General features: G+C 51.7%; 1 protein-coding gene across 13 annotated transcripts in view; it reads right to left on the bottom strand.

The window, feature by feature from the left end:
* Positions 1-2,232: 2,232 nt before the first annotated feature.
* Positions 2,233-16,117, bottom strand: part of PTPRS (protein tyrosine phosphatase receptor type S) — a 165,924-nt gene continuing 152,039 nt past the window's right edge. For all 13 annotated transcript variants that reach the window (XM_039382823.1, XM_027724504.2, XM_039382821.1 and 10 more), the window contains 10 exons: positions 13,352-13,527; positions 12,692-12,811; positions 12,413-12,567; positions 9,503-9,788; positions 8,884-9,062; positions 7,704-7,830; positions 7,494-7,619; positions 5,960-6,114; positions 5,129-5,264; positions 2,233-4,616 (listed from right to left, as the gene is read on the bottom strand). In XM_039382823.1, coding sequence (XP_039238757.1) covers positions 4,548-4,616; positions 5,129-5,264; positions 5,960-6,114; positions 7,494-7,619; positions 7,704-7,830; positions 8,884-9,062; positions 9,503-9,788; positions 12,413-12,567; positions 12,692-12,811; positions 13,352-13,527 — 1,529 coding nt within the window. In that variant the 3' untranslated portion in view covers positions 2,233-4,547. The remainder of the gene's footprint in view (positions 4,617-5,128; positions 5,265-5,959; positions 6,115-7,493; positions 7,620-7,703; positions 7,831-8,883; positions 9,063-9,502; positions 9,789-12,412; positions 12,568-12,691; positions 12,812-13,351; positions 13,528-16,117) is intronic.

The raw sequence follows: 16,117 nt of genomic DNA, 5'->3' as shown, positions 1-16,117 counted from the left end.
AGATGCAAAGGAAACCAGGAGGCAAAGATGGGAATGGGATCTTCCCAGCAATGCTGCTTCTGTTCCTTGACCTTCTGAGAGGAGCTGCTGTAGGACCATCACAGCTGCAGGGCCAAGGTGGACTCACTGTAAGTCTGAGTGACCCTCACCCCTTCAATGAGGTTTCATTCTATATTTGCTTCCCTAACTGGCTTCCTGTGGTGTTGGTTGGGTTTTTCTGAGAGATTTACTTAGTTCCCAGCTGTTGTTCCAATTCTCTTTGTCACTCACCTTCCTGTGCTCCGTGTGGAATTTATTTCAGTTCCGTGAGGGTTTTGCATCTCAACCCGGGGGATGGTCACGCCAGCTCAGAAAAGGATGGAACCAAAATAAGAGCCTGGAGAGCAATGATGGGAGTGATTAACGTCACAGAGAGACAGGAATAGCATTGCTGGGAGTGCAGGGGAGCAGGTAGGGAAGGAGGGAGGGGGAGAAGCAGAGCTTAGCAGAAAAATCAGTTTTTCCTTTCTGTTTTTCAGTGAGAACAGAAAGTGAGCATCAAAAATCACCCACTGGAAGGCTGGGGAGAGGTGTCTGTGCTGTGTGGTGTGGCTGAGCCGTGGAGCCACTCGTGCTACAAATTATCTTTGAATCCAGATTATGAATTTTCAAACCTCGTTACTATTCCCACGACTGCCTGGAGGGAGGCAGGTACACGAGACATGGTAATAAACCAGGAGATTTCTGGGGTTTATTCCTTTCTCCTCCTTTTCCTGAGCCATCAGGGTTGTTGCTGTTTGATGTTTGGTTGGCTCCCTCTCCCTGTTCCATCTCTCCCATGGAGTAACAATATTTGGGAGGTGAGGCAATTCCTGGGATCTCGACTCACCCCACTGCTCATCAGGTTCTGGGTGAACTCGCTAATTAATTTTTTGTTCTTTTCTTTAAGCCTGATTCCAACTGCTGCTCGTGGTGTCAGTGTAGTAGGGAGAGGGAGGCTGTGCTGGTCCAGCCCAGCTGTGGGAGGGAGGGAGGGAGGGAAGAATCCCTGATGCAGAACAATTCCATCCTCCTCCAAAGTGTCCTCGCCAGCCTCTCCTGCTGTGCTCCCGTCTGGCATAAGGTGGGTGAGGTGGGAGGCTCAGGCTGGGCTCAGCCTACCTGTGAGGAGGAGCCATGGTTGGCACAGACCTAGGAAAGCCTGGGGCTTGGCTTAGCAAGGTCTGGCTCAGTGGGACGAGAGGTTTTCAGCAGCTCATGGAATCACGGAATGGTTCGGGTTGGAAGGGACCTTGAAGAACATCCAGTGCCACCCTCTGCCATGGGCAGGGGCACCTTCCACTAGCCCAGGTTGCTCCAAGCCCCATCCAACCTGGCCTTGGACACTTCCAGGGATGGGGCAGCCACAGCTGCTCTGAGCAACCTGTTTCAGGCTGTCACTGAGATGAAGCTCAGCCTTCTGCTTTTGGCATCCCCACCCTGCTGTCTGCAGGTGATGGATGGGCTTTTCCAGGGATCTGCCTTCTCCTCCTGGACTATCTCAGTGCAGGCATGGGACCCTCCCTCAGCTGTGGCCGTGACCCTCACATGGAACCATTTGCTGGCTCCTGCTCTGAGGGAGGCTCTTTATCCACTGCCTTCTCCTCCTGGACTATCTCAGTGCAGGCATGGGACCCTCCCTCAGCTGTGGCCGTGACCCTCACATGGAACCATTTGCTGGCTCCTGCTCTGAGGGAGGCTCTTTATCCACTGAGGGCTTTCCCACCCCTTGGCTGTAGCTCAGAGCCACCACCCTGAGCCAGGATGGCACCTGGACTGTGCACCCTTGTCCCCCCTGGGCTCCAGCCTGAGCAGGGACAGGGGTGCTGAGCTTTGTGCCACACGAGGGAAACACTGTCAGGGCAGCAGAGACAACCACCAAAGGTTAAAACCTCCAGGTAGGCAGAACCTTTGTGGTCCGTGCCGGTCCTGGCTGCCCTCCCACACACATCCATCACCAAACCAGCAGCAAACTGGTGCCTGTGGCACTGCACTGGTTGGCCCAAAGCTCCCAAATGAGCCTGTTTCTTTGCAGCCACATGTTTGGCTCGTACAGGGGCCTATTTTTAGCAGGAGCATAAGCAGAGCAGAGGGAGAGCAACCTGTTACCTGGCCCTGGGCACCAGCAGGGAGGATTCCAGGCTGGTTGGGTTGCACAGAGCAGCTGCTTCCTTCCCTGCCCTCTCCCCCCAACACAAGGGGCTGCAGCCAGGCTTCAGACAATCTTCCTTTAATACAAAGTCAATATATCTACATACACCGTGGTATGAAAACCACTTTACTGTTTCAGTTTGAAATAACAGTGTGAAAGCAACAGCACTTTGCTCTCATACAAAGAAAAAAACCTCCCCCCCCTCCCCCAAACTTGTCCAGTAAGATTTTGCTGCAACATACTTAGAAATTTGGGCAACTTTCACACAAATAAGTAAAATCTCGAAGAAGCCTTTCAGTCGGTTCTTTTTTTTTTTTTTTTTTTTTTTTTTTTTTTTTTGGGTTAAAGACAGGAAAGGGGTTGTGTGGGGGTTTCTGGGCAGCACTTGATGGCCATGATTACCCCTTCTATAAAAATAAAAAAAAAAAAAATAAGGGAAAAGTCAGAGGCAAGCAGAGCTCCAGGCAGTGGGGGTTTTCCCAGAAATCCTGTCCTCTGTGCAGGAAAACTCCTGGAAGAGCATTTCAGCTACACCCAGCACAAAGACAGAGACCTGGGCAATACACCTGTGATGTTAAAACCCCTGATGGGTGTCAAGGCTCCAAAAGAAAGTCTCACCAGTCCTCATAAAGCCACTGGTGCTGCTGAATCTCCCAGTTCAGCCCTGGCCCTGCGTGGCCACAGCTGAAGGGGAGGGAATTGGCACTGCCACCACCTCTTACACCTGCTGCTCTCCCACCCTCCCCTGGGATATGTCTGTGACTGGAAACAAAGGAACCCATAAAAAAAAAAAAAAAAAAAAAAAAAAAAAAAAAATCCAGAAAGGACATTTTGTTCTTACATGAGCAAGTTAAACCTTTTAAATGGTAGAAAAGCAATATGTAGAAGTAGCAATTTGCACTGCATTTTTTTTATATATCACAGCCATTACACGTAACATTTCTACAGTGAAAAAATAGACTGTCTTTGAACATAATATGAACAAATAAGCAAATTTTTTCTTTTAAATTCATTGACTGATATTCTTTGTCTTTTTTTTAAAAAAAAAAAAAAAGGAAAAAATACACTATTTAAAAAAAAAAAAAAAGGTAATGTCACTTGTTACAGTTACATCGATACTTTAAAGAAAGCCACTCACAGTATTTGCCATTGGATGCACCTTCCTGGATCTTTCCCAGTTCTTTTACAGCTGGGGCACGTTGGGAGCTGTGCCAGGGGACAGTGTGGGACTGGGAGCATGGTGGGAGTGGGAGCTGTGATGTGGTACTGGGATAGTCCTGAGAGTAGCTCCACATGGCTCCCAGAGGTGAGGGGCTGGCAGCAAGAACCACTTGGATACTGGAAATAAATTTACTGGAAATAAATTCCTTTAAGGGCGTTTCTGGGGCTCCTGGCAGGGGGATGCTCCCAGCAGGAACTGAGGGGGGGGGGGGCACAGTTGCTCACAGCAGGAATGGGGGGGTGTGAATGTGCAAAGAGCCTGGGGAAGGGGCTGCCTTTCTTCCTGGGGTGTCCCATCCTGCTCCAAGGAAAGCCAGATGTGCTGGAAAAGGGGACCAGAGCCAGCAGTCAGTGACCCCAGCCCAGGTCCCACCACTGTGCCAGGGGAGGGGGCCACCCCACACAGCCAGCTCTGGGGTTTGATATTTCTCTTTCTCTATCCTTTTAAATATCCTAAAAAATAAATTTTGGAATTAGAAGAAATGAGGAATGTTCCAAGTATTCAAAATGTGAGCTATAAAACCTCTGGCGTGGCAGGGGCATTCCGTGGGTGCTGTTTGCAAGGTGCCTGCAAGCCCAGAATCCTCCCAGTGCTGCTGCTGAGGTTATTAAGACTCCAGCTAGAAGAACTCCTGACCCTAAGTTTGCCCAAGTGTTGAGATTTAAGTTCCTTTTCTTTCACAGAACACCTTCAATTCTGCAAGTGACTTCCTTTAAAGACTGCCAACTATATTAGTAAATAAACTGAACTCTAATGATGTAACCAAAGTCGTTTTGTTGTTTTTTTTTTTTGTTTTGTTTTTCCTTCCCTTCTCCAGCAGAAACGTTTCCCAAGGCGTGTTTTTTTTAGCTTTTGGATCTGTTTTCACCACGTCCACACGTCCTCCACAGCGAACACCACTTGAGGTAACAAGAGCAGTTCACCACTTCAAGCAGCCCCTCAAGCACCTCCCGAGCTGCCTCTGGGCGGGCCAGGTTACACCATGGAGTTCCCGAAGGGGTGTTCCTTCCAATCCTCCCCCCTGCTCCCCGATGCATTGTCCAGATGAAAAGGTACTTCTTCTGAGTCAGTTTTGTAAGTTCAAGCGCTCCTCCTGGGTCAGAAGAGGCCTTCCAGGACTGAAGTGGTTGGTAGAGTCTGCACAACGATGGCTTTTTATGTTGCATAGTGATCAAAACTTCCCAGATACTCCAGAGCTGCCTGGTAACAGAACTGGTATTCATCCTGCCAAGAGCAAAGAGAACCGGCTTCAGAGGTGGGAAATGGCTCCTTGGGATCCCTGTCCTGCTTTCCAGACAGCACAAAGCTGAGCAGGAACCTCCCTGATTCTCCTGGGAGAGGAAAGCCCAGCCCAGCCCTGCCCTTTCTGTCTGAGTCTCTCAGGCACCAAACATCTCCCCCCAGCCAGGGTGGGCTGTGCTTGGGGGCAGGTGAGTCCCCCCCCACCCCAGAGGTGGGGATGAGAGAAGAACTGAGGCTGCCAGGCTGGTAGGAAAATCTTTAAGAGACTTTAGAGCAATAGGAATTTGCATTTATTAAGTTATTTAGTTTAAAATCAGGAGCTGTTTGGTAACAGCCGGACAGGGCTCGGAACAACGTGGTCTAGGGGAAGGTGTCCCTGCACATGGGATGGGCTCTGAGGTCCCTCCCAACCCAAGCCATTCCATGATTCCAAAGGCAGGAAGCACTCTGGGCTTGGCCAGGGCAGGCCAGGGCAGGGTCCCCACCCCGCTCACCTCTGTTTGCACCATCGCAGGTCGTTGTGTTCGCAGCATCTTTACAGTCTGGAAAATATCTACAACCCCCTCGTAGCGCATCCGCTCCAGGACGATGCTCAGGGTGATGAACACTCCGGTCCTGCCCACGCCAGCGCTGCAGGAATGGCAGAGAAAAACCCAGGGAATGGTATGTTACAATGTTCAAATGTTCTTGTAAAGCCCGAGGTCGGGGTAGGGTTCAGCTGTGCCTTGGGAACGTGGTGGAAGCGGAGGGTCAGTCCTCCAGGATGAATATCCAGAAATAGCCAGAGTGTGACCCAAAAAAAAAGTTTGAGAAAGTGAAATGATAATAAAAAAAAAAATTAAAAGCTTTGGGTAGTGGTAAACAGCGTTCAGTGGGAACATGATTAGTAACGTGTAATATTAAAATTAAATATTTTGAAGAATGGATCGTCCTCTCCTGCCCATGGGTAGGGAGGTACAAAATTCTTGCTGTCAGCAAGCATTAGTGGTGCAGAACTGGGCTGAAAGTGGTAAAAAAATATATCTGATTTTGCAGGTTAAATATTATATATGTTACATACATTATATATGTAACACTAAAGTTCCCATCTCCTCCAGAGTACCAGCATTTCATACCTCTCCTCTATATACAAAGGTTCAAAAGCCTTGTGGGCAGTGCCCAGGGCTGAAGGGAAATGAATCTGGGTGGCAGAAGCAAGTGTTTGGCACTGACACCCCTGAGAAATCTGCCTGCAAGGATGGGGTGGGAAAGGGGGGAAGATATCTGGATTTTAATTCCTTTTGCATCCCCAGATGAACGAGGTGTTCCCATTTGCACCTGCCTACCTGCAGTGGACAGAGATGGGACCATCCTGGCCAAACTGCTCCTTGGTCTTGTGTACCTGTCCAATGAAGTCGATAAAACCTTCTCCTGATTTTGGCACACCTTGTTCTGGCCAGTCAGTGAACTGGAACTGCCGAACAGTCCGTGACTGACCGTCCTGGGGGAGAAAACAGGAATAGTTTTAAAACATCCTGGAGTTGGGAGAACAAACAGAAAAGGCAAAAAAAAAATAATAAAAAAAAAATAATTCCTTGCTAGTTTGTTAAAGGGCACAAGAAGTTGAGCCAAGTCTGTGTTCTAGCCAAGTGCACCCGTATTTATTATCCAGATCCACCATGATGAAGCTGCTTATGTTGCAGTTGACATTCCCAGAGTCGGCCTGTCAGCACAGATCCATATCCTGGCAGGTGCTGAAAGCTCTGACCACTGCAGACAGCACAGATGGAGTCTTCAGCGAGGGAACATTCAAGGTGAGGTGATGGCCTCTCTATCAATCTTCACAAAGCGCTGCCACAGTGTCAGAATTACAGCTGACAGGAAGATAAATCTTGTTCTACGAGGACTGATGAGGCATCCTCCTTCTCAGCCTTGCAAATTGAATTATCAGGTTCTGGAATACTCTTGACAACCTCAAAAGCAACGGCTCTGCTTGTGAGAGGGAGGGTTACATTGGCTAAACAAATTCGAGGAGGTATTGAAATGTTCCTTTGGATGAGGAATCCGACAGCAAATCGAAGATTATTGGAGTGAATGTGTTCCTTTGAACATGAATGACAGCCAGACAAGTGCACATTTTCTGTAGAGAATTCTTTGCAAGGTTTTTATTAGTTTTTTGGGGGAAATATTTTCTGCTTTCATCTCGAGCAAACCCAAAAGCCGGGCACGCCTCTAACAAAGTGACTCACGACTGTGGGAGAGCGTAGAAACCACTTTCAATTTGTGGGAACAAATAGTCAAGCACAATCTGTGTCTGTGCGTGTGTTCTGTTCCTCATCACAGCTGAGCTCTCGGGCACACAGTGGGATTCTTGGGGTTGTCACAGGATCACTGAGGTTGGAAAAGACCTCCAAGGTCATCGAGTCCAAGCTGTGACTGATTCCCACCTTGTCCCCCAGCCCAGAGCACCGAGTGCCACATCCATTCCTTCCTTGGACACCTCCAGGGATGGGGACTCCACCACCTCCCTGGGCAGCCCCTTCCAGTGCCTGACCACTTTTTCCATGAAGAAATTCCTCCTGATGTCCAACCTGAGCCTCCCCTGGTGCAGCTTCAGGCTGTTTTCCTTTCATCCTGGGGAAAAGAGGCTGACCCCCACCTTGTCCTGTGCAGGGCCAGGAGTTGGACTCGATGATCCTTGTGGGTCCCTTCCAACCAGGGTATTCTATAATTTCTCCTCCCTTGATAATCCCAGACTTTCCCAGGGAAAGCATTTTCACCTCAGCCTTTCTTTAAGGAGTCCAACCCACCGAACCCCGTGTTTTGTGCCAGCCCCTTCCCCCACTGCAGGGGTTCAGGCTGCTCCATCCCAGCACTCACCCTGGCATCCGTGACCTTGAATTCCCGCAGGATGTACTGGGGCATGTTGTACTCTGCCATGGGATCCACGACGAAGTACTGGTACCGTGCCGAGCGCTCCGCGGGCCAGTACTGATGGCACTTTTCCTGCCCGGGGCCAAGACAGGTCCCTGTTAGTCCTTGTCCTGCAGGACTGTCCCCAACCCTGCACCCCCCCCGGCCCCCACTCACCCGCCCCATCTCGCGAAGCTTCGTCAGCATCACGACGATGGTGGAGTTGTTTTCCCACAGCATCCGCCAGAAATCCTCGGTGGTCTCTGCCAGCGGCCCCTGGGTGGCAATGTAGGCCTTCTGCTGCCTGGGGGAGAGCCCAGAGCAAGGAGAGGGTCAAGAGGTGGCAGAACTGCCCGGGCAGGAGCTTTGGGAAATGCATGGAAAGGCTGGGGAAGAACTGGAACAGCACGAGGTCGAAAGGGCTGCGGGTGTCTTTGGTGTTAATGGTCAAAAAAAAGAGCCTGTGGTGAAGCTTTCCCTAAATATCATTTCCAAGGGGTAAATTGAGCTCACTCCACCATGGTGCCCTACAAGGAAAAGGGTGTAACATGCTTGATTCTGGATTCCTGGAACTGGGAACTGGAGAGGTTGTGGAGGAACTGGAACTAGCAAGGAGGTTCCTGGAACCAGGAACTGGAGGGGTTCCTCCCCTGGAACTGGAGAGGTTGTGGACTCCTCATCCCTGGAAGTGTTCAAGGCCAGGTTGGATGGGGCTTGGAGCAACTTGGGATAGTGGAAGGTGTCCCTGCCCATGGCAGGGGTTGAAACAGGATGATCTTTAAGGTCTCTTCCAACCCAAACTATTCTGGGATTGATTCCATGAACTAGAATCCACGTTTTCTGGGCCTGAAGAGCATCAAGAATCCAATCACCAGCCATGGAGCTGCCCTAACCCTGGTGCCACAGCCTGGGCCAGCATGTGAGGGAACCTGCACATGGGGTTGCTTTGTTGCCTCAGTTTGGGCTCCAAACCCAGCCCTGGAGGGCTGGAGCACGGGGTTGTGCTGCCTGGGGCAGCTCTCAGCATTGCAAACATAATGAAACTGCCCCGGATCACAAACGTAATGAAAAGACTACTCCACACTTAGAAACCTCCCAGAGGCCAAACCCACCCCCCACTGCCACTCTGTGTTTAGGGCCTGCAGCTGGAGAAGGGCTCAGTTGCTTCGGGGGATCAGTAATTTAAGACCACACGGGGGGAAAAAGCTGGATCAGCAGGTTGGATTTGGAGGGGGGGTGGGAATTTACCTGTGGCACTGCACTGCTGACACAGAACAGACCAAGTGTTAAACCCCAGTCCAGCCCCATCCCCAGGGCTCAGACAGCCCATCAGAGGACACCCCCCGGCAGGAGGTACCTGTAGCCGTCGATGAAGCTGGCGTTGATGTAGTCGGAGCCCTCCACGCCCCGGATGGGCTGCAGGCACACCCGGGTGGTCTCGTAGGGCATGATGTTCACAAGGCGGTTCTTGAACTTGTTGCAGGGGAGGTTGGCGCTGATGAAGCGGGAGGTGTGGGCTTTGGAGTTGGCCAGGCGCTGAGGGCACAGAGAGCACAACCATCCCCTCAGCCTTGCTCTTCTCCTGGCCCCCGTGCCAGCCCTCTTAACTGCCCCTCCCTGTTCCACCACCTCTTGTGGGTTTTTTTTTTTTTGGGAGGGGTGGGGACAGAGTCTGAGCCCTTTCCCTCAAGCAAAACTTTTAGAATAATAACAAAAAACCCAACCGGTTAAAAAACTACAATTTAAGAGGGAGCAAATTCAATCTCGATTGGAAATGACCAGAGGAGCCTCGGGCAGTGACAGGCAGCTCTCCCCCGGGAACTGCAGCAGCTCAGCTCAGGAAAGTAATTACCTCTAACACGGAACCAGAAAGTTCCCATCAGCCCCATAAAGGTTGCGTGTCTGCTCTGCCTGAGTGCCAGTGGGGAATACTGAGCCCTCCCCAGCCACTGCTGCCCCCACCCAGCACCCCTTACCTTGAACTCCAGCTCCATGCCCGTCACGTGCTCCCTGGCTTCGATCTGGGCCAGTTTCTGGATGTAGCTGTAGAGGTTCCGAGCGGGGACCTCGGTGTTGCCGCAGGCGACGGCCTCGAGCAAGGCATCGTGGATGAAGCTGTACTGGTCCTCCGTCTGCACCATGTAGTTGCGCTGGGACCTCATGAGGGTGACGTGCCCGTAAATGTCCACCGTCTTCTCGTGTTTGATCCTCTCCAGCATGGCATCGATCACGATGAAGCAGCCGGTCCGCCCGACGCCCGCGCTGGGGACGAGAGGGGAGGGATGGAGGGGTGGATTATTCTGCCGCTCGGAAGGGGTGGTAGTTTGGTCTGGGCCTTCCTTGGTGACCAGTTTGTAACCAAGGAAGTGCCCAGATTTACCCGGTATCCCCTACGATTTTTACGTAAGAAGAAAGGAGGAAAGGCCTTCGCTCTCTTTCCTTCCCTTGGCTCTGAGGGTGTGGGTTTCCCTGCTGTTGAGTCTGTCGGGTTGGGGAATGAGGCCTGGTAAGGCCTTGCCAACTCTGGGACACAGAGGCTGCCGGTGGTCATTCCAGCACTACTTTCTGTTGTCCCAAGGAGAGTAGTAAGATATTCTTTTGCTGATTCTTTTAGTTGCTAGATCTTGGTCTATTGATCGTGTATATTTTATTTTGTTTGTCTTCCTTTTTCCCTTCCCCCCTTCCCTTTCCCTTTTCCTTTTGAAATTGTATATATATTTCAATTGTATATAACTGTAATATAAGTGGAAATATATTTATATATATTGCTTTAGCTGTGTCTCTCTCGTTTCGGTTCTCTTGGTTTTTTTTCGTTTTCTACCTTGCTTGGCGGGGGGGGGGAGTTTTTTGGTGAGGTTTGGGGACTTGGCAGGGAGCCAGCTTCAAACCATATCAGAAGGTCACCCCGCCCATGAGCAAGGATCTTCCCACTGCCACAAACGCAGGGTACAAGCAGATGCACGAGGCAGAGGGCGACCAGCAAACACATTTGGTGATTAGGAAGGAACCACAGCCCTGGCAAACAGCTGGTGATGGGCTGAGGCAAAGGAAATCCTGGCCAACCAGCCAAGAGTGGTGGGGGTTTGGGGCTTTCCTGTGCAGGGCCAGGAGTTGGACTTGACGATCCTTGTGGGTCCCTTCCAACTCAGGAGATTCTGTGGGTCTGGGTTCAGCCACAGGATGATTTTTTTGAATTAAAGGAACTTGTTGGCTGGAACTGGTGCTGGGAGTGTCCTTGCCCAGTCACCTCAATGTGCTGCTCTTGATCCAGTTTAGAAACACCATGTTGGAGGGTTTGGAGAGCACAGTGGTGACTCTGTGTCACTCTGGTGTGTGAGCACAGTGCTGCACTGGGGCCAGGAAAGCCTGCACTGGAACCTAAAACCCCATTTACCTGAGCTCTGCTCAGGCCAGTGCTGCCACACCAGCAGGGAGGGGCTGCTGGGACAGAGCAGAGGATGGAGAGGCCCCTCTGCCCCACACAGCAGCACTTGGGCTCAGCCCCAAGGAGTTTGTGACGTGCAGAGGTTTGCTTTGAGCAGCTCAGTGTGGCCAACACTTCCCAAACTCAGCTTTTATGTCACCAGAGGACAGGCTGCCAGAGGACAAGCTGCCTCTGGTGAGGTGCCTCTGCCCCTCCACACTGCTCTGCCCGTGTCTCCTCGTCTGTGACACCCTGGGCACACACAGCTGTGCCAGCTCGAGCTGGGGCTCGAGGCTTGAGCAAAGGGCTGGCACGATGTAAAGGCTGAAAAAGCCTCTTTAATCACTCAGATCTCTGAGCAGCTGAGAAAGCACTGATGTGGTAACGAGTAACACACGTCACCTCTCTTCCTAAATGTTTTTGTGCATCGGGGTAACATCAGACCTGTGTGTAACAGCATTTGCACCCCAGCAGGGCTCAGTGCCCTGTGACTGTGCCACTGCTAATAAAGGGCTTCCTTTTACCATTCCAGTGCTGTCCCTTTCTTCATGGAGCCCCCTTAATCTCTGTTAATTAGACTGCCTAACACCTGAACCAAGCAGGTGACTGGAGCTTTGGCAAGAATTTAGCAGCTGATCTGGGAGCTGGTTGTGAACTGACAGCTCCTCTTTATTCATTTTCGGAGGTGCACAACAATTGCCATCTGCAAGGGCAGTGATAAGTTGCCCACTCACAAAGACTGTTTGAGTGGCATCCTCTAGCAGAGGCAGGATTAGCTTCCCCAGCAGCCTGCACAACTCAGAGCTTCCCTGAGTGCCGAGGAACCCGCAGGCTCCTCCACATCCTCCTGAGGAACACAGGGATTTATCTGCACTGAGGCTTCATTGGGTTGTAAATTGAATTAGGGAATTCTACCTGCCTTCAGCTTGGCATTATCACAGTGGCTGCAGTGCTCAGAAACCCCCTGTCAATCACTGCCAGCTCTGCCTTGGACAGCTGAGGCAGCTCTGCCTCCCCAGCACCCCACACAGCTCAGAGGTCACACCTGATCCTCCTCCTTTCCCACTGTGACCTCAAACAACCCCATCACGCAGAACCAGACACCAGGACAGCACCAGGCACCTCCCACTGCTTAACAAGATCATCAAACCCCAGAATGGTTTAGGTTGGAAGGGACCTTAAAGCTCCTCCTGCCCTGGGCAGGAACACTTGACACTAGACCAGGTTGCTCCAAGCCCTGTCCAACCTGGCCTTGGACACTTGATCCAGGTGGTTTGTTGCCAACTACACCCCTCACCATCTCGGGAAATGCTTTGCTCAATGGAATCCCCAGGTATCCTCCTCAGATGCTGCCTGGGAATCCTCACAGGACGCTCTTGCCAGGAGCAAATCCACACCCTCCCGAACTTCTGCCTTCCTCGCAGGCGGCCCCGTGCAAGAGCCAGGTGAAGGGAACTGGTACCTGCAGTGCACCACGATGGGACCGGCGTCGGGGGGGTTGCAGGTTTTCACCCGTCTCAGGAAAGCCAGGAAGGGGGTGGGATACTCGGGAACACCGTGGTCGGGCCACGCCGTGAACTGGAACTGCCGCACCTCCCGCTTCTCACTGGAGCCGTTCTGCAGGGACAGAGGGGCACCAGGGTCAGGGGGGGTACCTGCACCCCCACACCTGCCCGTAGGGTGTGCGAGGAGTGTGCCACAGCCCACCTCCAGGGAAGGACAGGAGCAGGAGCAAGCTCACCTTGTGAAGGGAGAACGTTCGGACGCAGAACGTGGCCAGCTCGATGGTGTCCAGCAGCGTCACCTGGATCATCCCGTAGGTGTCCGTGCCTCGGCCTGGCCAGTACTGGTCACACTTTATCTGGAAGACAGGAGGGATGGCTCAGTGCTGGGATAAACCCTTCGCTGCTGGGGAAGCTCAATCCCCAACTGCCCTGATGGTTACGGGTGGCGAAGGGAAGAGGAGGCACAAAAAATGTCTTTACAGAGCACCAGGACAGAGACAGACCCAGGAGGAAAAGCTCCCACTGAACTAAGCACAGGCTTTGATGCCACATCAATCCCATGGACAACAGACTGGAATGATCCTGAAGATTGGAGGGAATGTACTTGGGCTTGTTAAACAAGAGAACTGATGTGAAACTTGCCACACGATTAACTCCGAGACAGAACTACGGAGCAGGCAACGGGATCTTCTCCTGGAGTTGCAAAGGAGGCTGCAGCTTTCCAGGGTGCATGGTTTGTTTTTTAAAAAGCAATGAATCACTGAACTTTCAGGGTGCTGGCAAAGCAGGCAGAAATCCCCCACTGGCTGCACATCAAAGGGATTTGCTGTTCCCCAACTCTCCCCTCCAATCCCCCAGGATTATGACTAACCAGTCATCCCTCTCATGCATCTTACCCGTGATTTCTCCTCCAGCTTAGTCATCATAACAATAGTAGCTGAACGCTGCTCCCACACCATCCTCCAGAAGTCTCCAAAGGTCTCTGGCAGAGGCCCCTGAGTGGCAATGTAGGCGTTCTGCTTCCTGTAGCCATCGATGTAGTTGGCATTGATGTAATCACTGCCCACAATTCCTGGGTGAAACCAAGAAAATCAGGGAACTGCACGGGACCTCATACAGCTGGAAGCATGAAATCTTTGCAGGGATGTTGTTAGAGAGAATTCCCCTGCAGGAGCACCTTCTTGGCTTGGTGGGTCAGAATCAGAGCTGGGAGAAACGGGCTCTTGGTGTGTTTTTCCCAGCTCGAGCTCCTGCATTGCAGGGAGACAAGCAACTCCTTGCAAAAGATATTAAAGAGATTGAATATCAAGCCTTGAAATCATGGGCTTTCTACTGCTGCTGTGGCCAACAGGAGCAAGGTCCTGGCCCAGGGCTCCTGCTGCAATGGCCTCCAACAGGACAAACCCAAGTCCTTGTCCCAGCACGCCCCGAGCCCAGGCACCAAATGCACCTGGTCGATGACTGTGTGGTCCATAACTCAATAGCAGGCAGAGAGCTACAGCTGGACAGAGCAAGGAATAAAACCAGGCTTGATTCAGACAGTGAAGGATTTGAAATTACAGGCTTTGACTCACTGTAAATTGCCCGTTGTCATTTTTAGGAGTGGGGTTTTTTTTTCTACTCGCATGAGTTACAGGCTATTGAGTTACAGCTGCTCGCCTGGGTCCTTGCTTGAGGGTTTGGGATGAGCAGGAGGCACTGCCAGAGTGAAGAGGGTGATTGGGACACGGCAGGAGAAAGCTGCTCTGAAGTTAAAATGGACCCTGGCAAGCAGTGCTGCTCAGGTTCGGCTCCAGAGAGCTGCGCCTGGCACGGAGCTGGGGGGTGGTTTGGCCCGTTCCTAATTCCAGCCGAGTGGCTGGCAAGGCTGGCAGGATCTGCTAAGCCGTGATTAACTCGGTGCAGAGCCCTTCCCTCCTGTCTCGAGGGGAGCCAAGGGTGGGGAGCAGCACCAACACAAAACTGGGCCGCAGCAAAAGGCACCGGTGCTGCTGGCGAGGTGCAAACCCAGGGACCGCCTGCCAGTCCTCAAGGGCACTCAGCATTTCAGCTGCTGGGAGATAGGGCTTTTGATTAAATTTCTGGAGGGTTCCCTGCCCCCATTCCCTCCCAGTCTGAAGTTTCAGGAGGGAAGGGAGGCAGGAATGTGATCAAGGCAGAGCTTCCGGAATTAATCTCCTCTCCAGCCCCCTCGGGTCCACTCTGTGATTTAAGATGGGTGGCCACGAGCTCCTGCAATGCTCTGCTGTGTGACAGGCCCAGCTTCAGAGGAGTCACACAATTAAAGCTGTTGCTTCTTCCTGACCAAGCAGCTGGTGACATTCTGCAGCCTTGACAAATCCAGATTTAAAACAAAGAGAAAGCAAGAATTGATTCCTCCGGCTCCTTTCATCTTCCAGCCCTGAGCATAAAATAGAGCCTGGTAGGAAGGAGCACACCAGCCAAGGCTTGTCAGAACCTCTCAGATGCTTGAAAATTCAACCTTGGCCCATCATATTTGCACCACTGGTCCCTCACAGAGCCCCTGGGCAGAGCTGGGACTACTGCCTGCATCCAACCCCGTGATCCAAGACAAGCCCAAGTGTCCTTCACTCCTACACTTGTGTTCTTCTCCCTTCCCTTGAATGACAAGGCAACTTTTTAAAGCCTCTGCTTTCCTTGGCTCATACAATATTAATCTCAGAATTAAACCAAGCCAGAACACAGTCAGCTTCACAAGGAGAAACACTTAAAGCCCTCTAACAGCAGACCAGACTAATGCAGATTTGTGCAGTTTTCTGGCAAGTCACCACACTCTGCGGCTGCCTCAGGACCAGCTCTTCCCCTTCTCCATGTCCCTCGGAGATACCACGGCAGAGGGAGATTATTCCAACAATTCCCTGCTCACAAAGGTGCCTGAGTTAACCTCTCCATTCACCAGGCAGTTACCAGGACATCCCACATCCTCTCTGCTCCGATGAGCAGCTCCTGGCAATGCAAGACTGGCCTCGAACGCTTTATCCCCGCGGCGCAGCCACGGCCCGAGCCCGTGAAACTCCAGCTTTATCTCAGCAGCAGCAGCCCAAGCAGGTGCCCTGTTCAGCTCCATCTCAAGCCCCTTTTATCCTGGCGTGCACGGGAGCAGCTCTGTCAAGAGCCACGAGTTGTGAAATTTAATGTAAATTTTCTGACTGCACCATCGCTCACAGGAGCGGCTCAGGAAACAATTTATGACCCACAAGGCTCACGCTAACCCCTTCTTATCCCGAGCCTTTTAGGGGCCAGGGCTGCAGCAAGAGCTGCATATCAAGTGATCTCTCTGCCTGTGCTGCTGCCGCCGCTCACATTTGTACAATTAGCCCTGTGTTACCTCTCATTCATCCCTGTACAGCCACGCTCCATGTTCCCTGCCACCCACCACCCCATCCCCTGCTCTCTCTAAAGCATTATGTGGTCTGAATTCTTCCTGTTAGTCACAGACGTATCAAACAGGCATCTCCAAGCAAAGGGAAGACAGTTCCTTGATAAACCAGCCCTTGAAATGAGGGATTGCAGCTCCAGGGAATATGTCAGTCACCGGGATTTAACAAACGCCTGGTTTACAGAGGTATCTCCTGCTCGCTAAACTCCCAGGGAGATGTTAAGAGAAGAATATAAATAGAGACCAGAGAAGAGCATGTGAG

This window comes from Pipra filicauda, unplaced genomic scaffold (assembly GCF_003945595.2).
Source record: "Pipra filicauda isolate LSUMZ 115617 unplaced genomic scaffold, ASM394559v2 scaffold285_size1263560_pilon, whole genome shotgun sequence".
Classification (NCBI taxonomy): Eukaryota; Metazoa; Chordata; class Aves; order Passeriformes; family Pipridae; genus Pipra; species Pipra filicauda.
The sequence above is the reverse complement of the archived record's forward strand: the minus strand, read 5'-3'. Positions and strand labels throughout refer to the sequence as shown.